The sequence below is a fragment of the Haliaeetus albicilla genome, chromosome 5, assembly GCF_947461875.1.
Source record: "Haliaeetus albicilla chromosome 5, bHalAlb1.1, whole genome shotgun sequence".
Taxonomy (NCBI): domain Eukaryota; kingdom Metazoa; phylum Chordata; class Aves; order Accipitriformes; family Accipitridae; genus Haliaeetus; species Haliaeetus albicilla.
The window spans coordinates 16,281,512-16,304,420 of NC_091487.1; the positions used below are offsets into that span (position 1 = coordinate 16,281,512).

The window sequence follows — 22,909 nt, forward strand, 5'->3', positions numbered from 1 at the left end:
TCTATTTGTGAAATTTAAGATCATATATACTTTTGTTTTAGCTTCAACCAACTTGGGGTGATTTTCTTGATCGTAACAAACAAGAACTACAACCTCCAAGAGGTTCTTCGCTTACAGCCAACATGGTTCACCAGACTTCCTTAAGAAGGACATGTAAGTTAAAATGTTGTTTTGCATTCTGCTCACCAGATAATTCTGGAAATGAACTGTTATGCAGCAACTTGTTAAAAAGAAATGAAAATCAAAAGTAAGATGATTTTATAAATGTGTTATTGCTGAAAAATTACGTGAACTTAATTTTGTATTTCAGCTATTCCATCCAGATCTGTTTCTGTGGATGAATCCAGACCTGAGCTTCTTTTTAGACTGGCAGTTGGAACTTTCTCAGTGTCTGTACTTCATATTGACCCTTTACCCCCACCTGAAAGTTCACTGAACCTTAACCCATTGACACCAATGGCTCGGGATTTCTTTACCCGAATAGAAAAGATTGAGCCAGTTAAGTTTTCAACAGAAGATTTTCTGTCCTTCCGAGAAGTATTTGCAGAAGCTTGTTCTCATGATCACCTTAGGTATAACTTTGCTTATTGATAAATATAATTAACAAAAATATTTTTTAAGTAAATTTGAATAAAGTTAGTTTATTTCCATAGGAATTGTGTCACTTAATATTTTAACTGCATTAGACTTCTTTGTTAATTTCAATATAGCCTGTAAGTTTGACATCTGTTGTCCAAGACTGTGGTGTTTGGTTTTTGGTTTGGGTTTGGGCTTGTTTTGTTTTGTTTTGTTTTTTTAATAAAAAAAGAAGAAAAATACATAAACATTAAAATCAACTTAGCTCTTTTCAACAATACATGAATTAAACTAGGTACAGTTTGTACCACAGAAATCTAGAGAGTCAAAAACCATTAAGCAAATAATTTCTTTAGAAATAGCTGTATTTTACAGGACCATCTTTATTCCGGTATGGGGATTTCTGCTTGAAGGTGCTTAGGGTTTTACTTAGGGCAAAATAGTATATCAGTAGGGATAAAAAGTAAGTGTGAGCAAAGTTGTAAAGTTACTCAACAGTCTTTTTTTCCAGAAGTTTTACCGTCCCGGTACAGTGTATGAAGTAAAATATTTGAGGGTGTATATTTATTTTCTTTATGCACGTAAGTTAGACTTCCTGAGGCATTTGACTTTTTCATTGTCTATATGTTAGATTCTCAGCTTTATGTGAATTGCAGCTTGGGTTAGTTATCTAAAGTGTTCTTTACAAATTTCTTTACACTGACTGTTGTTGAACATGTAACATAAGTGAGCTCCATTGGTTTTGTTGCTAAAGCTATAATCTGTTATAACCAGAGTTTTTTCTTATTTTTGAAGAAATATGGCAGTTAATGATTTTTAAAAGGATTGTAGTGATCCTTTTTTAAGTATTTAAATTTTGACTTTTCATAATTTTTATTGTTTTATGCTACTTTTCATAATTCATAATTTTCATAATTCAGATTTATAGGTACTGGCATCAAAGTGTCTTATGAACAAAGACAAAGGACCGCCTCTAGAAGTTTTAGTACTGATTTATCCATTGGGGATATGGAGTTCCTGGAATGCCTTTTTTCTACTGACTCTCATTCCATTCAGCCTCACTATACAGAGGTATGTAAAAAATACAGGGATTTCCATAGAAAAGAAATGTTAATTGTATAACCGAGGACGCTAGATTTTAAAATGGTTGTAATTTTAAGGTTTTTTAATTCTTTTTTTATTATGTTATGGTTTTAAGATGCAACTTTTAATTGCAAGCTCAAATAGTGAACCGGACTGCTGTCATACTTGACAGGAATAGCGTTAAGTAGCCAGACTGTGCTAGTTTACTTCTCTTTTAAATATGCTTAAGACAGTTTGGGAATTAGAGTATATGTTTTCCAAAAACTGACTGATGGAGTTGAGCAATGTGGAGGTTTCTTTGGGTGATGACTATTCTTCCAGCTCTTTTAATGGTGAGAGACATCCAGTAAAGTGGCTGAATAAGTGGATTGAGTAAGCAGTTGGGCTGGGGCTCAGTTCGCTGACTTGAATATAAGGTTACCTACTGTCTGTTCTAGGTAAAGTATCATAAACATCTTTTCCTGTGGCAACTCTTTCCTCCTTATCTATTAAGTGTGTTTAAATCTATTTTATTCTAAAGCTGCTGACATTTCATTCTGAAGAAGGAAATGATTCTCATGCTGTGCCATGCCTTCAGCTTCATTATAAGCATTCAGATAATAGAGGACCTCAGGTAAGGTGGGAAATTAAAGACACCAAGTTTCTGTATAGTAGCCTTTGTCTAATACCTTTCATTTTAACAGAAGGTATCTTTCTTGTAAAACAGAGTCCTTAACTCTCAGTTATTATTTGTTTCATTATATTGTTTTTAAGGATTTTAGTGCTTTTTCTCTTTCTTTTCAGGGTAGTCAAGGGAGACTCAGTTCTGTTCCACAGAAAGCAGAGTTACAAATAAAGTTAAGTCCAGTGTTTTGTGAGCTGGATATTAGTATTGTAGACAGATTAAATTCCTTACTTCAACCACAGAAACTAACTACAGTGGAGATGATGGCATCTCACATGTATGCTTCTTACAACAAGCACGTAAGTCTGGTAAGTTAAAAGTGAAATTGATTAATAAACTTGCTGATTTTTTGCAGGAGGAAGGCAAGATGGCACTAAGCCTGAGATTGCTAATAATTCTGATTGATTTGTGGTGGTTGGGGTTTCTTGTTTGGTTTTGTTGGGGGTTTTTATGGGGGTTTTTTTGTTGTTTGTTTGGGGTTTTTTTTGTGGTGTGGGGTGTTGTGGTTTTTTGTTTGGTTGGTTTTGGGGTTTTTTTTTCTGTTTGTTTGGTTTTTTACTTCTGATGCAGAACAGTAGCCATCTGACATAGATACTCATTCTAGATTCAGTGATTGCATGCTTGATGACAGACCTAAAGACAATGGTAGCTGCTTCACAAACTGCGTAAGTTCTCAGCTTCTTGAAGAAAGCAGAACTGGGCAAAAAAGGAAACTTGACTGACTTCTAATCCCTAATCTGTCCCATCATGCCCTTCAGCAGCTGATATAAACTGTTGCTGACAATTCCACTTCTATATTGAAAACTCTAGGTGTCACAGTCAGCCCAGTTGCCTCTGCTGTGCCTTGTCTGCTTTTAGGGTAGGTAATAGAAAGGATGGGGAACATATGCATTGCAATCTAGTGACCGAAGACCAACAGAAGTTGGAGCTTGTTTGTCTTGGTTCAGGTGGTCAGCAGGATTTAAGTGTTAGTATAGTTAACACAATAATATTAAACTTGAAGATTTCGTAAAAAAACATGGGGAAGGTTTAATGCAATTAACTAATTTTCTATACAGGAACAAATATCTTCATGTAATTTTATTGCTGCGTTGGTTGATTACAGAAAAAATAGTCTTCAAAACTTACTTAAGAGAATCCTCATTTAAAAGATTGGTAAAAACATCAGTAATTTCTATCAATATGGTTATGTCCTGAAAGTTTGATTCTTTTCAATGACGGTCAGCAATAAGCTACACTCAGGGAGGTTTTGAATGACACGTCAGTGACGGGAGCTGGAAGTCATGACTTACTGAAAGGGGCAAATATGCATGATAGTAGTTGCTGGCTTCTCAACAATAGTTTTTGTTTGTTTCTTTTAAAATCTGTGAGACATATTTCCTAGCTGCAGCTGAGTATCCTGTAATTTAAGAGAAAAAAAAATACAAAGATGGCCATGTTTTTGAAATATTGCTAACCCCTGCAAATACTTGACTTATAAGTAAGTAGAATCTTAACAGCACCAATAATAGAATAATATCCTAAGAGTAATAATAATTTGTCCTACTATGTGTTTTGTGTGATATATGAAAAATTAATATTTTTATTTTTAGATATTACATTGTCAAAAGCTTTCCCCATAGTAATTTTTAGTGCTATTTTCTCTAATTTAGATATTTTTTTCTTTACTTTGTGTTTTTAGCATAAAGCATTTACTGAAGTTTTTCTGGATGATTCACATACTCCTGCAAACTGTAAAGTTTCAGTTCAAGTCACTGCCCCAGCATTAAATCTCTCTGTTCGCTTCCCAATACCTGACCTACGGTCAGATCAGGAAAGAGGACCATGGTTTAAGAAATCACTTCAGAAGGAGATTCTTCATCTTGCATTTACAGATATGGAATTTAAAACTGAGTTTATAGGAGGGTCAACTCCAGAACAAGTTAAATTAGAGCTTACCTTTAAAGAGCTGACTGGTAAGAACATTAACATTACATTCAGATACTCTTTTTTTTATTTTCCCAGATATTATGTAGCTGAGACAAAGGTCCTCTCATATGTATTGACACAGGAAGTGTCTTTCCACCTGAATTTTGGAGCAGATATCTCTGCTGTGGTTTAGTGTTCTGTACTAAATATCAGTCAAAATAATACTACTAGGAGGGGAGGCTTAATGTATGTAGGTGTAGTGCTTGCATTCCTGTTTTGGAGATCTGAGCTAGTATTTCTGTTATTTTCTGTTACAATGTTATACCAATTTGTTTCAATTTAGGGTATCTCTGGGATCTCTTATCATGGTGTTAGGGTAAGTTTTGTAGATTTGTAGGGGGATACTACAGCTATGCAGGTTGGGAATCTCTAGTCTAGAAATGAAGTGAATAATGTCCTAAATAACTGTCATTGAGAACTTTAATACTTCTATGCCTCTAATATCTTTGAAAGTAATAAATCTGAGAGACTGGTTTCTATTTGCAACCTTCTTTGCTGATTTGTCATTCCATGTATTTTTCAAGGCTGTGACATAATGTAGTGATGCTACAAATGTAAATGCAGATGTCTATGCATTAGAAGCATCTGGTTTTCTAACTGCTGCTAGCTAGAAGATAATGTGAAATAATTTTTGTTTCTAAAAATTGATATTTAATTTTTGGAGGAAATGATGAAAAAATTTGGTTAAGTATCTTAGTAATAGCATTGACAAGTTAGCCTGTTGGACTCCAGCCTGAGAAGCGGGCAACCTGAAGTTAGCAGTTGTCATTACTGTGTTAATTTTTTAAATATCTTTTTCTACTCAGGTTCATTTGAAGAAGATAATGCAGAAACTCCAATAAAATTTTTTCAAGTGTCTGGTGGCATAGATGGAGATATAACATCATCATCAGACAATTTTGACTGGCCTCGGTAAAATAATGTTTTATTTTTTAATGTGGGTTGTTTGGATTTTTATGAATCACTGTTATTTTTCTAATCTAAATGCAGACTGCTTGTGTGGTAAATGCTTTAAAATAATTTGCAAAGAAAGAACATGTAGCTATTGAAAAGAACCCAGGAATTTATTAAAAAAAACCCAAACCCCAAACTTCTACATTTATAGTAATGCAAGATGGCTTTAATGTATAATGGTTTCTGCATAGACATGAGTAAATTTCAGTGGAAGTTAGGTAAATGATTAGAGACTTGAAATGTTCTCCCATTTGTTTTCCTTTTTTTTTTTTGTCACTTTACCTTTTCTCTTACTTTTGCATTTAAGAGTGAATACAGAACAAACAAACAAATCTGTTGAATTTTGCCTCAAAATATTAATATAAGCTGGTATAAAGCCGTAACAACAATAAGGATAATTATACTGTGACTGAATTACTGCAGCTTATATCACATGGAAGGCAATACAATACTTCAGAGTTACTGAACAGAAGGACCTAACAGCTGTGGCATGTAATAAGATGTTTAAAGAGGCAATTTTAGGTTTGCCACAGAATTTGCCACATGTTTTTTGCCATAAAATTTAGTGGCTTTCTGACAGCATGTTTGTATAGACCATTTTTTCAGCATGGTTTTCTTTTATAATGGTACAAGTAAATTTTTCTATAACAGTGTGCATATGTAATCCACTACGTCATGTAGAAGAGCATTTTTTAATAGCTGTTGATGGTCTAATGATACAAGAATTATTTTGGGAGAGCGCTAGCTTTTTCTTAGGTCACCTAATGGTCACCTGATGGAGTTGCGAAAAGGTTAGTGTCTGCTTTTTTCCTGGTGGTTCTTTTTTCATGTCACTTTGTGCCTATAAGTTTGGTGTTTTTCTTAATGGTATCACTTTGTCTAATAAAATACGTTATTGTCTAATAAAAAAATCCCTGGTCTTTGAGCTATTTAGTCTATGTGTATTTAATGACTAGTTAGTAGAGCTAGGGGACATGTGACTGTGCCTCAATATAAAAATTCTAAGCATCTCTAATGGCTTATTCTGTATAACTTCTCCAATGTCAGGATTGTATTGAAAATAAACCCTCTGGCTGTGCACTCTATTCTGGAAAGGATAGCAGCTGAGGAGGAAGAAGGTGATAATAACTTTCAAGAGGAAGAAGAAGGAGGGTCTCATTCTTTGAAGGATGTCTGTGATATTAGAAGACCAGAGCCTTCTCCTTTTTCTTCACGTAGGGTCATGTTTGAAAATGAAGAGGTACTATAAAATTTTGTTACTGCTTTGTGCTTATGATAGACAAAATTAATATATTCTCACTACTTTATATGCATCTCCTGACTTCCAGTTTTGTTTTGTTTTGTTTTTTCACTTGAGAGGTTTTTTCGGTTTTTTTTCTTTGTTTTTTCTTTCAGATGGTGATGCCAGGAGATGTGGTTGAGATGACTGAGTTTCAGGATAAAACAATTAGCAATTCTCATTATGTACTGGAACTCACGTTACCAAACATTCACTTAACATTACCAAACAAAAGTTTTTATGAAAAACTTTACAATAGGCAAGTATGATAATTGTTTTGCTTGGTTATCATGACCTGTACTTTTAGTTCTGTATTCATTGTTGATAAAAGCAATTAAATGAGCAGCTATAGCAGGAATTCTTTTGTATGGTTTTCTAAGAACATAAAATACAGTATAAATATTCTTCCAAGTTAACATCAGAGATGCCACTGTGTCAAATATCTGATCAGTGCCATAGCAGCAAGCTGCTAAAAAGCGCTTGGCAGATTTTGTGAACAAAGGGTAAAGTTAAATAGTCTTTTGCTTTCAGTAAATAATTTGTTCAGCTATCTGTTTGCAATGTTTCATTTTGCTCTGATCTTTCTAAGTTCTCCTTTATAAATAGGTCATGGTATTTCAAAACCAGTTGCATTCAATGTTATTGGTATTTTTTTTTTTATTCAGTGATTCTCCATCTAAAAATTAAGAGTCCATAAGGCAGGCAGGGGAGCAAACCCTAACAACCCAATTTTGTAAGCCTTACAAAGGCTACAAAGACCCTACAAAAAATGTAGAGAAAGTGAAGCCAACTTACAGATAGGTGTTCAGCATTTATTTCTGTTAGCTTTCTATCTGAAAAACAAAGAAATACAACTAGATTAAATCAACTAAAAAATAGGGTTTATGCTGCACATTAACTACATAAAGAGAGATGCTGATCTATTTTAGCCTCTGATAGGCATTACTTTACTTCTGAATCATTTTTTCACTTCCAGAGTGGCAAAGCTGAACCTTTCATTGAATATTCTGTTGGTGTACTTCCGTAAGGAATGTCACATGTCTTTACCCTGACAGACACAGACTCACTTGAAATCAAAAGAACTAATGTTTCCTCCAGCTTTGCTTGATATGATCAAAATAGGGTTTTGTCACCCCCCCCCTCCAACCTACTGATCTTATATACACCTACTAATAGAGGCTTTTGTGTCACTGTCAAATGTTAGACTTTGATATGTTTGTACCATGATTACAGGAAAAAAGTTACTTTCATTTCATTTATTGCTTTTACTCATTAATACATTATTCTTTCTTGTGCTCTTGAACTTTTTTCTCTTCCATGTTTATGAAATCTGAAATCTGTTATATGAAGCCTGCAAAGGAAATATTGCTTGACTGAGCTTATATTAAGTGGCAATATAGTCATATATTTTATATAACGATAATTTATTTCTTCCTAGGATCAGCAATGATTTATTGTTGTGGGAACCCACAGCTCCATCTCCTGTAGAAACATTTGAAAACCTTTCTTATGGTGTTGGACTATCTGTGGCCAGCCAGCTCATCAACACTTTCAGTAAAGACAGCTTTAGTCAATTTAAATCTGCAGTTCATTATGGTAATACACTTAATAAATCATCTAGAACTGTACTGATTCAAATGCATAATTGGCTGAAGTGATTGAGCTGATAGTGGAAAAAATTTATAAGAGAAGATTTACTTGAACCAAGAAGAGAAAACATAGGTTTCTGTTAAAATAAGTGTGAAATTGAATTGCATTACTGGTGGAAAAACAATGAGTTATTGGCATAATATGTGTACTAGCTAGAGAGTGAGTTGTTTTTCATTTTATCTATTAGATGATGAGAGTGGATCTGAGGAAGAAACACTACAGTATTATTCCACTGTTGATCCAAACTATCGTTCACGCAGAAGGAAAAAGCTTGACTCTCAGAATAAGAACTCACAAAGCTTTCTGTCTGTTCTGCTAAATGTGACACGTGGATTAGTGTCAATATTCACAGATGTAAAGGTGAGACACTGGGCCTGGAAAAAATTGTTTTGTTGTTTTGACCATGGGATCCCCTTCATGCTATATATACAGTTTTTGGAAGGAACGTGTGTTTGTAACAGTAATTCTGTAATCTTCTTACTACTATACTATAACTAGACAATAATGCAACACTATTTTAGCCATTCTGTTTACTTTGCTTTACATGAGAACAACTAAATGCAAGCAAGAAAATATATATTAGTAGCAACTGTTATGTTAGTTTAGACTAACTGCAGCAAATTCAGTAAGCAATAATTTTATTTCCATTCTTTGTTCAGCAGGATGATGGAAATACACTGGAAGGAAAATATGGAGAATTCTGGATTGAGTTCAACAGTGGTTCACTTTTCAGTGTGACTAAATATGAAGGCTTTGAGGACAGACACTATGTTTGTCTCCATTCCAGCAGCCTCAATTTATATCATCAAGGTAGGGGTGGGACTGAGGTGGCTCTGGGACTGAATTTGAAATGAGATAATCTTGAAGTTTTTTAGGATAAATGCTGCCCCCCCCCCCCCCCCCCCCGATAGTGTATCATTTGACACAACAGATTTAGTTCATGGCTAATGCTACAGTAATACAACTTCACGATAACTGTATTTACTTAGTTACAGTATAGCTCAAACTTTCCTTGGCAACTGCTGGTCTTTGAAGATATTGTGGTCCTCTGGAAAATTAGCTGTACAGTCTGTTCTTTATTATAAGAGTACACACCTCCTACACGTAAATGGTTATTTAATTTAGAAAAGGTACAGGTTACCAGTGGCTGCTGTATCTTTCCTGGGTAGCTAATTGTAGTCAGCAGGTAGAGAATTTTAAGTTGACTGTGTAGTTTGTATGGCTGGTAACCCTCATGTAGTTAAACCTTTTAAGGTTTTCCCCTCAAATGTCTCTGAATAAGTGGTAGTCAAGTTAATGGATTTTCAGTGCAAGGCTTAATTATTGTGTGCCAGGTTAACCTGGCACCACCTCATAAAATGAAAAGGAGAGACATATTCCTATGTCTCCATGTAACCCATAGATTTCTGTCCTTTATTTCAACTTTGTCATTTTGTTGGGCAAATAAAAAAACAAACCCTATAGTCACATTGAAGATTTCAGCTAGAACCATGGTGTTAAATATTGGATCACCTGTAACCTCCCCTTCACAATTTTTGGTTGTTGGTGTGCATGACTAACTTCAGTAATTAAAATAATTTTAAAGGCATTAAGCATAAAAAGGATTTTCCTTAGCTATTCATCAGTAAGGGGTTTGAAGCACGAGGTAACTCATGCTAAAATTTCTTTGCAGGTATGGTAGATGGGGTTGTCCCTTCCTCTGAGGTACGACTGCCCAGCACAATACGTCCCCATTGGTTAGAACCTACTATTTGTTTTTCTGAAGAAGATGGTCTTAGTAGGACTACTTCAGATGGTGTAGGAGTGGATTGTCCAAGTATGCTGACCGTTGCAGTCAAAATCCAATCAGATAAAATAGAGAGCAATACAAAGGTTTGTTTTCAAATTTGTGCTTTTATAAAATGAGTTATCTCAGTTTATATGGAAGCATCTAGATACGGGGTTACAAGGGTTATAGATGAAGAAACCATGTAATTCTGAGCCATTCATCCTCAAACTATAATTTGCTGTTAGAATCTTTTGGGTGCATTGTAAAATTTAAGCATCAGCATAATTTACTAATTCTTCCAATGCTTCACTTTGCTGATCACACTATATTTCTTTACTGAATGCATGTCTTGGTCAGTTGACCTTTTTCTTGTTTTTCTTTGATTGAGTTTTAATCTGGTGCCAAACCAGGCAGGAACAAATACAAAAGAGTTAAAAGCTTTCTGCTCAGCTTACTAGCAGTGTCATGTAATAGGCAGCCTTTGCTTATCTAATTGGAGTGGCACTGGTAAATGAGTGGTATGTTTGGCTTGACAGTAGCATTCATTAGCGTGTCTAGAAGGTGACCTCTTAGCTGGCATAGTGGTGATGAACAGGTTGGTAGAGTTATCTAGAGAAGAAGGAATCTGCAGACCAGCACAATGTCATGGGGGCTGAATTGACTAAGATTTGAACAATGTAAGGACAAACTACATTGGGTTAATACTCCTGGTAATTCCTGGTGGATCCCAGAATGAATGAACAGGTAGCCTGCCTTCCTATTACCACCACAAAATTGTAATTTCTGAACTATTCTGTTGCAAAAAGTATTAGACTGTATTAGCCAGGGTTTCTGTATTAGGAAGCAATATTTTTTGAATGTTTAATCCTGGCCCAGTCCTTTCTTCATTTCTAGACACTTGGAGATTCTGGGAGCAGAAGGATGACTGTGTTTCATAATCTACATGTCAAATAGTTACATGTATTTCATGTAAACTAACTCGTTCAACTTTCTTGTGTAGGAATTTCTAGTTGCTGTTGGACTAAGAGGAGCCACCCTTCAGCACAGAGTACTGCCTTCAGGTTTAAGCTGGCATGAACAGGTCAGGTTGCTACAGTGTTCTGGACTATATCTTCAATTTCAGTCTCATTGCTTTAACAATTGCTTTAAGTATCAAACTAAACCTTGATGGAAAGTCTTTGTGTTAGGCTGTGTCTTACTATCTTACTCTGCTCCTGAAAGCCTTATCCTTTACTTACTTTCTTGTCTCTCTTTGAGACCATTGACAGACTGTAGTCTTGCTTTTAAATTCTTAGTTGTGTATTCATTTGCTACAGTTCTCTCATCATCCTAAATCTCTGCCCACAACATGTCAGGGAGATTTTTGGGTTTTGAGGGGGTCTTTTTTATTGTTTGTTTGGTTGGTTTTTTAAAAGTTCAGATGGAAAATCTCAGTAGTCCAATGCTATCCAAGTACTTAGATAATTCTTGACGTAAAAAACATGCTCAAAACAAACAAATGAGCTACTTGCAGCATTGAAAGCATCTCTGTATTTTTGCCTTTTGCTCACTTCATTCCTCCAGTCCCGTTTCTCCCTTGTCTGTTTCCTGTTTTACATCATTTGAATAGCAGTTATGAAGAAGGAAGATTTTGGGGAAGTAGCAAGCAGCGGTTTACATAAACACTTGTAATGCAAAATTCTGAATTAGAAGGGTTGTACTGGTATGTGTGGATGCACAGGTATAGCGTAGCAGACAGGGCTAGAGACCTTTGACCTGGAAGCTGTGTGTAAACATGCATGAGCTAGGACATGCCATTAGCACAGTAGCAGTATAGTTGCGTGGACTTATACCATACGGGATTACAGAGAGTAGACCCTGACATTCAGGCTTATCCTGCTTATTCTCCAGTATGTATGGTATGCTTATTTTTATTGTATAATTGCATGGAGCTTTGGACTCTGCTGTGTCATTACTTTCTTCTCAGGATGATATTCCTATGTGTTCATGTAGCCTGCTTTACACTGTGTTGCTTATTTGCACTGTGAATTTTTGCTCAGTTAACATTGCCTGTAATGCACTTGAGAATCTTTTGGGAGGGGGGGAATGAATAAAAAAAATTGGCCAAAGTAGGTAGACGAGCTGATTAAAAGGCTAGCAGTGTTGGTATGCCCTAGGCTTGGAATAGTTTGAGAAGAACTCTTACAGTGTTAGTGGATTTGAGAGAACTATGACAGATCCTAAAGAGGAAGATAGGAGTTTATTTTATGCAGTAATACATGAAAAAGCAGTATATGCGCTGCATGTGTACATACTTCCCATTTTGAGCGTATTTCCTACCCCCCTCCAAACAAAAAGAAAGATAACTTGAATATAACTTTAACAATATACAGTATTACAAGAAAAGTTGGCTTTTCGGATAAAGAGAACAAAGAAAATACTAACACTGTCATAATAACTGCAAAGAAAGGTGAATGAGACTGTATTTGGAAAATGCTTTAAAAATGGATTGTGAGGCATTGTACAAGGAGCCACTTAGGCATCTGCATATTGGTCTTTTTCCATACCTTTGAGTCTGTGGTTTGGATGTTGTATTTTTTGCCCTGTTCACATTCCATGCTTTTCTATATTTAGATCCTGGGTAAGCACCTTTGAATATCTGAGATTGTTCATTCCCTTTTCCTTCTACTAATCAAATATTTTATTGTCATACCTGTTACAGACTTCCTCTTTTCTAATGCATAATTGTTTATTAATTTAACAGATATTGAAGTATTATAATAATATGTTTGTGACTTTTAGATTCTATATTTTTTGAATATTTCTGATGAACCTGTTCTGGGATATAATCCTCCAGCTACAATTACAACTTTTCATGTACATCTGTGGAGTTGTGCTCTTGATTACAGGTAAATAAAATGCAAGTGTATGTCACTTGGTGGCACTGCAGCTATATATTTATTCTTTAGGAACATTTGAGTTTGCATATTGTAAAGAATATTTATTTAGGCTTTTTGGAAAAAGTACATAACAGAAATCCCTTAAACTGTAAGCAATTTAAAGTGGGATAAGCACTTGCCTAGGCCTGTGAAGATCTAGTTAGGTAACCTATAAGGCTTTGGTTGTACTTCTAAATAGGTATAGAGTATTAATTTATTTCTTTTCCCTATTTGTTGTTAGGCCCTTGTTTTTGCCAGTCAGATCTCTACTTACTGTTGAAACTTTCAGCATTTCCAGCAGTGTTGCAGTAGATAAATCCTCTTCTACTCTCAGGTATAATTTAAGTGATTGTGAAACATGGAAGCTCCTGTAAAACTTCTAATGTCTGTCTGCTTTTTTGACCTAGGAAGCATTCATGTTGTGTAAATGATCACACTGGTTTGCACTTTTGAAATATACTTTGCTCATGTGTAATTCTGCAATTTTTAATATGGCTGAAAGATGTCCTGAAATGAAATGTGTCTATTTTGTTAATTAGTAGCACCTTAAGATTTCTTAAAGATTTGTGATTTGGAGACAGTATATTAATCAAGGAAATATTTAGTGATTACTGAACATATCTGTAACTTTTACATTATTTTTCTTGCAACTTTAGTTGAATATTCATTCTGTTATACCTGTTCTGATGTGAAACATCTGCCATGTTGCTCGTTTCTATTGATAAAACCTTACAAATTACCTTTGAAACAAAGGTGTGTGTTACTTTATTAAAAAGAAAAAAAGGCAAAAAATGAAATAACTGTTAATTCTGTATGCCAAAAGCATTACTTTTTATTCTAGGAGGGATCAAATACATAAATTGAAATGTAAATAAAATATAATCAGCAACAGCAAAAATATCTTGTAGTGGTTGATTACCAATGGATTTGGAAATTGCAAAAGGTTAAAGTGAAGAGTTTGGATTTAGAACATGCTAGATATATTTGTGGTTTTAAATATCTTTTTCTGTAGTAATTTCTTTTGTCTGGTGAGTTGCACAGCATTTCTCTAGCACGTTTATTTCATTTTTTTTTTTTTTATCTTTTAGGATAATTTTAGATGAAGCTGCTTTGCATCTGTCTGACAAGTGCAATACTGTTACGGTGAACCTCAATAGAGGTAAGAATGTTTTGGATGTGACTAATGCAGAGCCTAAAGAAACAAAATTACAGACATATTCAGCATATATAAAGGTTATTGAAGAAGAGGTCTGAGGAGATAAGGAGCAGCAAGCTGAATATGAATGAATAATGTAGTGTTGATGAAAAGCTGAGTGCTCTAGTTCGGGTTTGTGGATACAGAGGTATGTCAGAGAAAAGCAACTTACAAGTCCTTCATTTTCTTGTTACAGTTCCATAATGGGTATTTGAAAAAAGCGTATTTTTAAAAAACTGGATGGCACAGAAAAAATCTTCATAGAAAAGAGATCTCATTTTGACATACATACTCTAAATGATTGAACTTGAAAGGTGTTATATGGCCTAGAGTCCTAGGTTCTGAAAAGAATCATACCGACTGGTTTGCTCTCATTCATATAGTAACAACCTTTAAGGACTAAGGAACTTGAATCAATATTTAACAAATTAATTGGAGGAATAATGAAACCCTGTGGCCACAAATGTGTGTATTTAGCTTAGGTAAGAGATCTCTAGTGAAGGACAGAGTAAAGCTATGCCTGTTTTGTTTAAACAAGAAAGAAGAGAAGTAAGTACATAGTACTGAAAGGTTAGTACAATGTGAAAATGTCCTCTCTCTCACTTCAACTAAAAAACTGCTTGGATGCTTAGTCACCCAACTTCTGTGTGCCTCTATTTCTCTAACTCACACAGATGGGATGAGGATAAATATCTTAAAAGATTACACTGCACACAGATGGTGGCAGTGGGAGTAATATATTGGATTGAAAAGATTTGCGTTCTTGATTTGAGTAGCTGAAACTTGAACTCTGAGAGTAATCCTCGTAAAAGAAGGAAATGCAGAGATATAAAAGATTTTGATAAAAAAGGATCCCTTTTTACGCTCAAGCTATTTTCTAGTGGTTTAATAACCAAAAATACATAGTAAGGATGATGTTTGTTATTAAGTCTTAATTTTTTTTATTTTATTGTTTTTTATTTATTACTCAATATCTTTCAGATTATGTTCGTGTTATGGATATGGGACTGCTGGAACTAACCATTACAGCAGTAAAATCTGATTCTGATGGGGAAAGAGTAAGTATTTAATCACAAATAAAATAAAATGTAGAATCTCCATGACAGATTGTGATTTGAAAATTATTTTATTATACTTAGAATCAAGGAGGGTTTTTCAGTTTGTGTACTATTTTTGAAGTCCTTTTTGTCTAATTAGGTGAATTAATTTAAAAATAACTTTGTATAGATGTTGTTTTTACAGAACCTTAGGCTGATTTGAAGTGTGTTCTTCTCTTTTTATTGTTGCTATCTAGACTAAACCACGCTTTGAGCTGCACTGTTCCAGTGATGTAATCCATATTCGTACCTGCTCCGATTCATGTGCTGCACTAATGAATCTCATACAATATATTGCAAGTTATGGTGATTTACATCCACCCTCTAAGACAGAGATTAAACGTGGAGTTAGCAAGCCAAAAATGAAGGTATAAAATGGCAAAATAATGTCAACTTAACATTATGCTTCCTGGTAATATGTTTTAATTTTGATATCCCCATCCTATTTCCAAAGACTATGAGATTTCCTGCAAAGAAATTAACAGATTGCATCTAACTTAAAATATATTTGAGAGTAAAATAGTGCCTTTTTTTTTCTGCTTTGGTTACTACTTAATATTTTAAAATATTTTGTGCTGTTTACCATTGTACTTTATTCTTACCTAAAGAATTCCAGGGCATATACAAGCTGTCCAGGTACTCTTATGATCTAAATACCCTGAACCATAATGATCTAACCTACTTTATGAATCCTCTAGCTCGGAGTTTCGGCTCACTGGATTATTTGTAAAGTTAAGGTGTTACACAGCTCTTAAACTGTAAGAGGTATCAAGCTGTCCTAGCAAAATCTTATTCAGCATGATATTGCCATTGTCTTTAAGATGTTACTATGTATAGTTCCTCTCCTACAGGTAGAGACCTTTAGCCAGCCATCTTCCCATGGACCAATCCTTGCTGAATCAGAGCAACAGATTTTACGGGATTTGATGAGTGATGCAATGGAGGAAATTGAGACTCAACAGACTGCTTCTGCCATGAAGCCAGAGTCTAATGGTAAGAATCCTCTGGAGGCTAAGTACACATAAAGTACAACTTTTCTGGAAGGAAAGTGGGATTGAAAGTTTTCTGTATGTAGAGATGCTGCAAGAAGAATGGGGTGTACCTTTGGTGTCTGAAGTCTTCAAACTATCAAACAGATTCTTGCTTTTGTAACGGTAATGCAAAAGTAATTTAAGATTCTAGTCAAATACACATTACTGAGATACTGAAAACAGCAAGGAATGAATCTGACTTTGTGGAACTCTGTCAAGACCCCAAATTCTCTAGGAGTATAAGTTAGTATGGGTGTAAGTTTATGTGGCATATTGTAATGTGGAGGAATCAAAACCTCTATTTTGTGTATGAAGGCAGTACAGGAGGTACAGTTCTGAGTCACAGAAGAACTTCTAGCTATGAAGAAATCTTTCAATTAGCAGATAGAACAAGATAATTGATTTTATCACAGGATTATGGCTTCTGCATCATGGCTAGAGTTAAATCCAGGCTTAAACTGGCTAAGGATTTTGTACTGCAAATAGAGAATTTCACTATTTCCATGATGTCTAGTCCTCTTTTTGATGGTGGAAGGTGAGCAGTCAGTACAGTACTGAAAGTTATTGATGCTGTGGTCTTACTACCAGAAAGAGAAACTTGGACACAAAAATGTTGGGTTTTTTTTTTTATCCGTGGGGTTTTTTACAAGTAGTTTTTCTGTATTTTGTCAGTTCATCTCTACTAGTAACTAGTTATGATTATATTGTAATCACTTTCAACCATGCAGTAGATAAATCTTTAAAAATTGTATTTTATTTGTAGTATGAATTGATTCAAGATACAATAAGCAAATTCCCTTGATGTAATTGAAGTAACAAATTTTAGTTGACTGTTAGGTTATTTTGTTCATATTTTCATATTTTGTGAAGATTTTTCCACTGAAACATGTTTTTCTCCACCCTCCTTCAACTCCCAGGGGTTTTGGATGACAGATCTCAAACTCAGGAGCCATCTTGCTCAGATCTCTTCCTGTTTCCAGACGAAAGTGGAAATGTCTCACAAGATCCAAGTCCCACTTATGCTTCATTCACCCATCACCTTATAAATGAGGCCATGGGAGATGTTCCCGCAGAAAGTGATGATTTCTGCATTCTTTTTGCGCCCAAAGTTGCTGTTGCTGTAAGAAACTGAGAATTACTAAAAAAATCCATATATAAATTGAATTAGAGAAAAGCCTATGTAAGACCTGGGCAAGTTAAGAGTTCATAGCTTTTTGTGATTGCTTAGTGATATTTTTATCAGTGGGCAGGGTAGAAGAAAAATAATTTTTCTGTTCGAAAGGACTTCGTGCATTGTTACTGTTAGGAAGGAATGCAAGTATTTTCAAATATATCTGATTTTTCTATATCTCAGCAATATGTAATTGTTCTCTGATCTGAATATTACATTAAACTATATTGGCAGTTTTCCTACGGTTTAGTCATGTTTTATCATTGCCATTTTGACTTGGAATAATGGCATAGTTAGGAAAAAAATGTTTTAAGCAAAATACAGTATTTATCAAAATGGCAGCTTTGCACATCTTCTAATCTTTTATTCATTTCTCTTATAGTCTAAGCTTTCAGTGCTTCTATGGGCCTAAGATCCTTGCCAAACCTCAGAGAAAAGCATGTGTGTCACTTTACACCACTGTCTGTCCGCTGCATTAGAAAATTTAGGAAACTATACTCAAACTCTGAAAATAGCTTGCGTTTGTGTTTTTCATAGTATCTCTGGTTGTATTTTTCTTAATAGGCAGAAGTAGTTCTAGATCCCTGATTAGAAGCTGTATTTGCCCAGTTATCTTTGAACTTGTTTTCGAAAGTGCTACTATGGTAGCCTGGACTTTTCCATGGTTTTTTTGTTTGTTTTCAACTCTTGTTTTGTTTAGTTTACAGTTTGGATGAGGATTTTTTTTTTTTTTTAACTACTTCTCAGCTTCAATTTTAATTTTATGTGCTTTTGTCTTTAAGTTACTTCATAAGAATCATTCCTAAACCAAGCCTGTGTTGTATAAGCTTTAGAAGGCGTACAGAATAGTTTCTTTTCATAGGAAAGAATTAGACATCTCAATAAAGAAAGCAGATTTCACCTTCTCAATGCTATATACTTTTTTTTAATTAGGAAAAAGAGGAAGAGCCAGTAATAAAAATAATGGTTGATGATGCAATTATCATAAAGGAAAATCATTTCAGCCAACCTATAAAAAAAACAGATACAAGCAAAGCTCCCCTTCATTTTCCTGTTCCTCTGGTACGCTATGTTGTAAAGGAAATCTCCCTTATTTGGCATCTTTACGGTGGAAGGGATTTTGGGACTGCACCACCAACATCTCCAGCTAAAAGTTTCATGTAAGTGTCTGACTTAATTCTGTAGATTAGAACATTTAAAAATACTTAATTTTCCTTTGATTTGAAGTTAATCTCACTATTCAATCTCAGGTCTCCCTCGCTTGCTTCTTTGCTCGCTCCTAACAAGGAATCAATCATAGAATGGTTTAGGTTGGAAGGGACCTTAAAGATCATCTGGAATCTTCTTACTCAGTTTAGCTCCACACACCAGAGTGTATTTTTCCTGTGTCTTAACCTGGACAAGCTGGATTTGGTTTTAGTGGGTTTTGGGGGATGGAGGGATGGGTTTGCTGTTAAGGGTTCTATTTGAAGTTAAATTTTCCTGAAGAGATAGGGCTTAAAGACTGTAAAAGACTATCACTATGGTAGCTGGAGCCTGGTTTTCAGGATGTCATGTAAGCTAAATAATAATTAATATTATCACAGCCAAAATTAAGGAAATGTTGTATGAATATTAATTTGGTGGAAAGCATACACCTAGCATTCTGCTTAAGTATGCATTACTTGAACAATAAAAAGAAAGTATTTAGTTAACAGTAACAGAACTTCCAGTATTTTTTTTTATTTTCTAGTGTTTTTCTCTTGTAGCCATTAAAATACTAATAAGTTATATCCAGTGAAACATACACACTTTTAATGTTAGATTAACAGTGAGATAGCTTTAAGTTTAATCTGTGAAAGTGTATTTTTCTTTTTTATTTTCCCCAGAAGTCCCCATAGTTCTCCTTCTCATACACCAACAAGGCATGGACGGAGTACAGCATGCGGGGGAAGAGGAAGAAACCCGGACTTCCTAATGGAAATACAGTTAAGCAAGGTGAATGACAGAAACAGCCATGACTGTCTGTGTGTGAATATCTTTACATGTTACATCCATTTGATAACAGCTTTCTATTAGAATTCAGTAGGATTTCTTCCATTAATATCTGCATCTAAGCAATCACTTTGAAGGTGATGAATTTAGAATTTAACAAAAAATGTATTTGTCCTTCTAACATAGTATCATTTACTTGCTGAATAAACATGTTTCTAAAGATGAAGGATATTTATTACAATACTCTTAAAGTTTTTGTTAATTATAACCATGTTTTAGAACTGCTGTTCTGTTTTTTCTGTCTTCTGTTCTACCCTGAATTGATATACCTCTTAGGAAATTAAATGTTCTAGCAAAATAACTGGGGTGTAGATCTGTTGAGACACTTGGTGTATCAGTTGATGATAACTCCATATTAACATCCAGGTATATCACAATATCATTCCTGCATTTCCCCTAACATATTTAGCACCCTTCAGGCATAAGTATGTTACTGTGTTTTAAAGCCTGTGCTTAGCTCTAACATAGAAACTAGGTGCTTGATTCTGGCACTGTGAAGAATATCGTCTAGGAGTTAACCAAATTTCATGTTAAATGGATCAATAGCAAAACCTTTTTAAAACAAGGTTTTCTCAAACATTTCCATAAACATGAAAAGTACGACATAAAACTAAATGTCTTTTATATTCTACATATGTTTCTAGAGCTGAAGATTCATCCATTAGCACTTCAAACTTGCCAGAAATGTTTGATACTTATTTTAGCCTTTTCTAGAAAAACCATGACATTGCAATAAAAAAGAGGAAAAAAAGAAGCATTTCATATTCCACGTGGAAAACTTCATATGTAGAAGTATAGCAATCTCTGTTAATTTGCAGGTGTTTAATGAGTTGGTGTTAGTTAGTATTGAGTCATAAAGTCGTGGCGTTTTGTCATCCCCCCCCCCCCCCCCCCCATACCCCTAACTTGGTACAAGGCTTAATAATAATAACAACAACAACAAAAATCATAATATTTAAACAAGAAATTAAGGAGAAAAGAAGGCTGTCAAAAACATAAAGGTTCTGAGTAGTGTTTGTGATAAACATCTATTTTTCTCTTCCACACTTAAAATGTTCGTTATCTCGTGTATCCTGAGTACAGGGCACTTAAATACAGTGTTTCTTAACATCTCAGTATCTGGCCAGTAGAGGCCACTGTTCTGCTTGCTATGTGTGCTCTGCTTCATTACATGGCAGGCAAGGATGCTATGGGGGCTACTGAGACAGGGAATGATTTGTAGGTAACCACAGGTCTTTGACTGAAAATGAGAACTGCATCAAGAGGTGAGGAAAAGGAGGGAATTCAGAATTCTTTAGAATTTAAGAAAGGTAATGGATTAGAATTTATATGGACTAAAGTGAGTAAAGAAAAAGGAAACTGAGACTGGAAGAAACTATTTGAGAAGTGTGTTGGTAGGGAAGAAACCTTACTTTCCTAAGTGTAGAAGGTGCAGGATTCAAGAATTGCAAGATTGCCTGCTACAGGCTTCAACAAGATGTAAAGAAAAAGCAGAGTCAATTCTAAAACGAAAAGCAAAACTTGCCCTTTGTGTTACACTGACTCTTTGTTTTGGCTCGAATTTGCATCCTAAAAGATGAACATGTACAGAACTAGGAATAGGAAGATTTCTACTGCTAGATGCACAAAAAACTGAATAGTTTTCAGAAATCCTAATATTATTCCTGCAAATTTAAAACGGTAGACAGCTTTTAAAGTTCTCATGTGTGGTGTGGGGTTTTTTTGTTTCTGTTGTTTTTTTTTTTTAAAGCAGTGTTCTATTGTTTAAGGTTTTTAACTGAAGCCGATTATGCTAGTATTCTTTCCTTGTTAAAAGGTGAAATTCCAGCATGAGGTATACCCTCCAGGTGGAGCAGAAGGTGAATCCAGTCTGTTGGAGCAGCCGGTGTCACGGCAGGTTTTTATTGTTCAAGACCTGGAGATTAGAGATCGCTTAGCTACATCACAGATGAATAAATTTCTCTATCTCTACTGCAGTAAGGAAATGCCCAGAAAAGCGCATTCAAACATGGTACAGTTATGGAATATGTTAATTCATTATAATTATAGTGGTTGGACTATCATTGTGGGGATTGTATACATTTCTTAATCTTGCAGAAGAAGGAACGTGAGGTCATGGAACGTGGAAGTAATATAACTTGTTGATAGTCATTTGCTTGACTCCTTGTGGATATTAAAACTAATTAAAAGTCGGTTTGAATATTAGTATGTCAGGTATTAATGTTTTTAAGATTCTGTCAGTTAAAAAAAAAAAGGTAGATGTGCAGGACTACTTTGTTACCTTCCACACTTTGGTTTTGAACAAACATCTACTTGTATGAGTATGATTAGACTTTTCAGTACACATGCTGAGTTGTAGTTTTACTGTATACTGTAGTCTTACTGCTTCTATAAAGGATTTATGAATTTGGTTTTTGGGGGTTTTCTTATTGTAATTTTCTTTTTTATAACATCCATGATAAGTTATTTACTCACTACTAGCTTTATAATTGGTAAGTGGAATCAGTTTAGTACAGAGGTTTTGCAGTAAATGTTTTTCCTAGCTAGCGTACTAAGATGTAATAATTGTAAAAGTTACTGCTTTTTTTTATGTTGTTGCTTTTTTCAGTTAACAGTTAAAGCATTACATGTCCGTCCAGAGTCTGGCAGATCCCCACAGGAATGCTGTTTACGTGTTTCACTAATGCCACTTCGCCTCAATATTGACCAGGTTGGTTGTGCCAATGCAAAAAAAAAAAAAAAAAAAAAAAAAAGCGCAGTTACTACTCTTTGTTGAGGCATTTATTTCTTAATTTGTCATCTACAGAGATACGCGTTTTTTTCAAGAGCACAATTATGAGTTCCATACCTACCTTCTGTTTCATTCAACACATGTTAGAGACCAGGTTTTCATTTTACTGTTAGAAAAATTGAACTCTGTATAGTTTGTAATAATTTCATATAGAAAAATATCATGGGAATACTGCCATCTAGTGAGGAAATATTTTCCCTCTTGATTACTTTTCCACATCTTTTATCTTTTGTACCATAAACAAAATTCACCTTTACAACTTCTGCAAAATTAACCACAACTTTCTTGGAAGCACAGAACCACATGCAGTAATGACAAATTCTTGTTATTACTACTTAAGCTGTCTGCTTACCAGTTGGAAACCAAAAAGGAAAAGGGAAGTCCTGATGTTATTAATGATAGGATGAACAAGGCACCAGTGTGATGCATCTGTCAAAAAAAGACAATGGGATGTAATAACTTCAAGACATTAACAGCAGAGATATTAATGACTTTTAATGAAGCAGTGGTGAGATCTGATCTGGAATAGTTTGTCTGACATTGGCAGTATTAGAGAGGAATATAAACTATACTTGAATACCATTTTACTGGAAATGAGAGAAAAGTTTATAGCCATTAAAACACTTGGGTTCTGGAACAGTCTCCAAAATGAGAGTAGAGATGATGAATACAACCCTAGAGTTTTAAGACAGAGCTAGATAGGTTATGAAATCATATTATATGTAGCAGG

The 22,909-nt window shown here is 34.7% G+C and overlaps 1 protein-coding gene across 3 annotated transcripts in view; it reads left to right on the plus strand.

Moving 5' to 3' along the window:
* ATG2B (autophagy related 2B) overlaps nucleotides 1-22,909 on the plus strand; it is a 49,251-nt gene that overhangs the window by 15,550 nt on the left and 10,792 nt on the right. The window contains exons 10-34 of one of the 3 annotated variants that reach the window (XM_069783526.1): nucleotides 42-153; nucleotides 311-572; nucleotides 1,497-1,647; nucleotides 2,180-2,272; nucleotides 2,443-2,631; nucleotides 4,005-4,278; nucleotides 5,098-5,203; nucleotides 6,293-6,485; nucleotides 6,641-6,783; nucleotides 7,963-8,120; nucleotides 8,362-8,534; nucleotides 8,834-8,984; nucleotides 9,847-10,046; nucleotides 10,943-11,023; nucleotides 12,724-12,830; nucleotides 13,102-13,194; nucleotides 13,949-14,019; nucleotides 15,037-15,113; nucleotides 15,350-15,520; nucleotides 16,004-16,145; nucleotides 17,101-17,303; nucleotides 18,288-18,514; nucleotides 19,223-19,331; nucleotides 21,205-21,399; nucleotides 21,997-22,098. In XM_069783526.1, coding sequence (XP_069639627.1) covers nucleotides 42-153; nucleotides 311-572; nucleotides 1,497-1,647; nucleotides 2,180-2,272; nucleotides 2,443-2,631; nucleotides 4,005-4,278; nucleotides 5,098-5,203; nucleotides 6,293-6,485; nucleotides 6,641-6,783; nucleotides 7,963-8,120; nucleotides 8,362-8,534; nucleotides 8,834-8,984; nucleotides 9,847-10,046; nucleotides 10,943-11,023; nucleotides 12,724-12,830; nucleotides 13,102-13,194; nucleotides 13,949-14,019; nucleotides 15,037-15,113; nucleotides 15,350-15,520; nucleotides 16,004-16,145; nucleotides 17,101-17,303; nucleotides 18,288-18,514; nucleotides 19,223-19,331; nucleotides 21,205-21,399; nucleotides 21,997-22,098 — 3,783 coding nt within the window. The remainder of the gene's footprint in view (nucleotides 1-41; nucleotides 154-310; nucleotides 573-1,496; nucleotides 1,648-2,179; nucleotides 2,273-2,442; nucleotides 2,632-4,004; nucleotides 4,279-5,097; nucleotides 5,204-6,292; nucleotides 6,486-6,640; nucleotides 6,784-7,962; nucleotides 8,121-8,361; nucleotides 8,535-8,833; nucleotides 8,985-9,846; nucleotides 10,047-10,942; nucleotides 11,024-12,723; nucleotides 12,831-13,101; nucleotides 13,195-13,948; nucleotides 14,020-15,036; nucleotides 15,114-15,349; nucleotides 15,521-16,003; nucleotides 16,146-17,100; nucleotides 17,304-18,287; nucleotides 18,515-19,222; nucleotides 19,332-21,204; nucleotides 21,400-21,996; nucleotides 22,099-22,909) is intronic. The other 2 variants (XM_069783528.1, XM_069783527.1) reach the window with 2 other exon arrangements.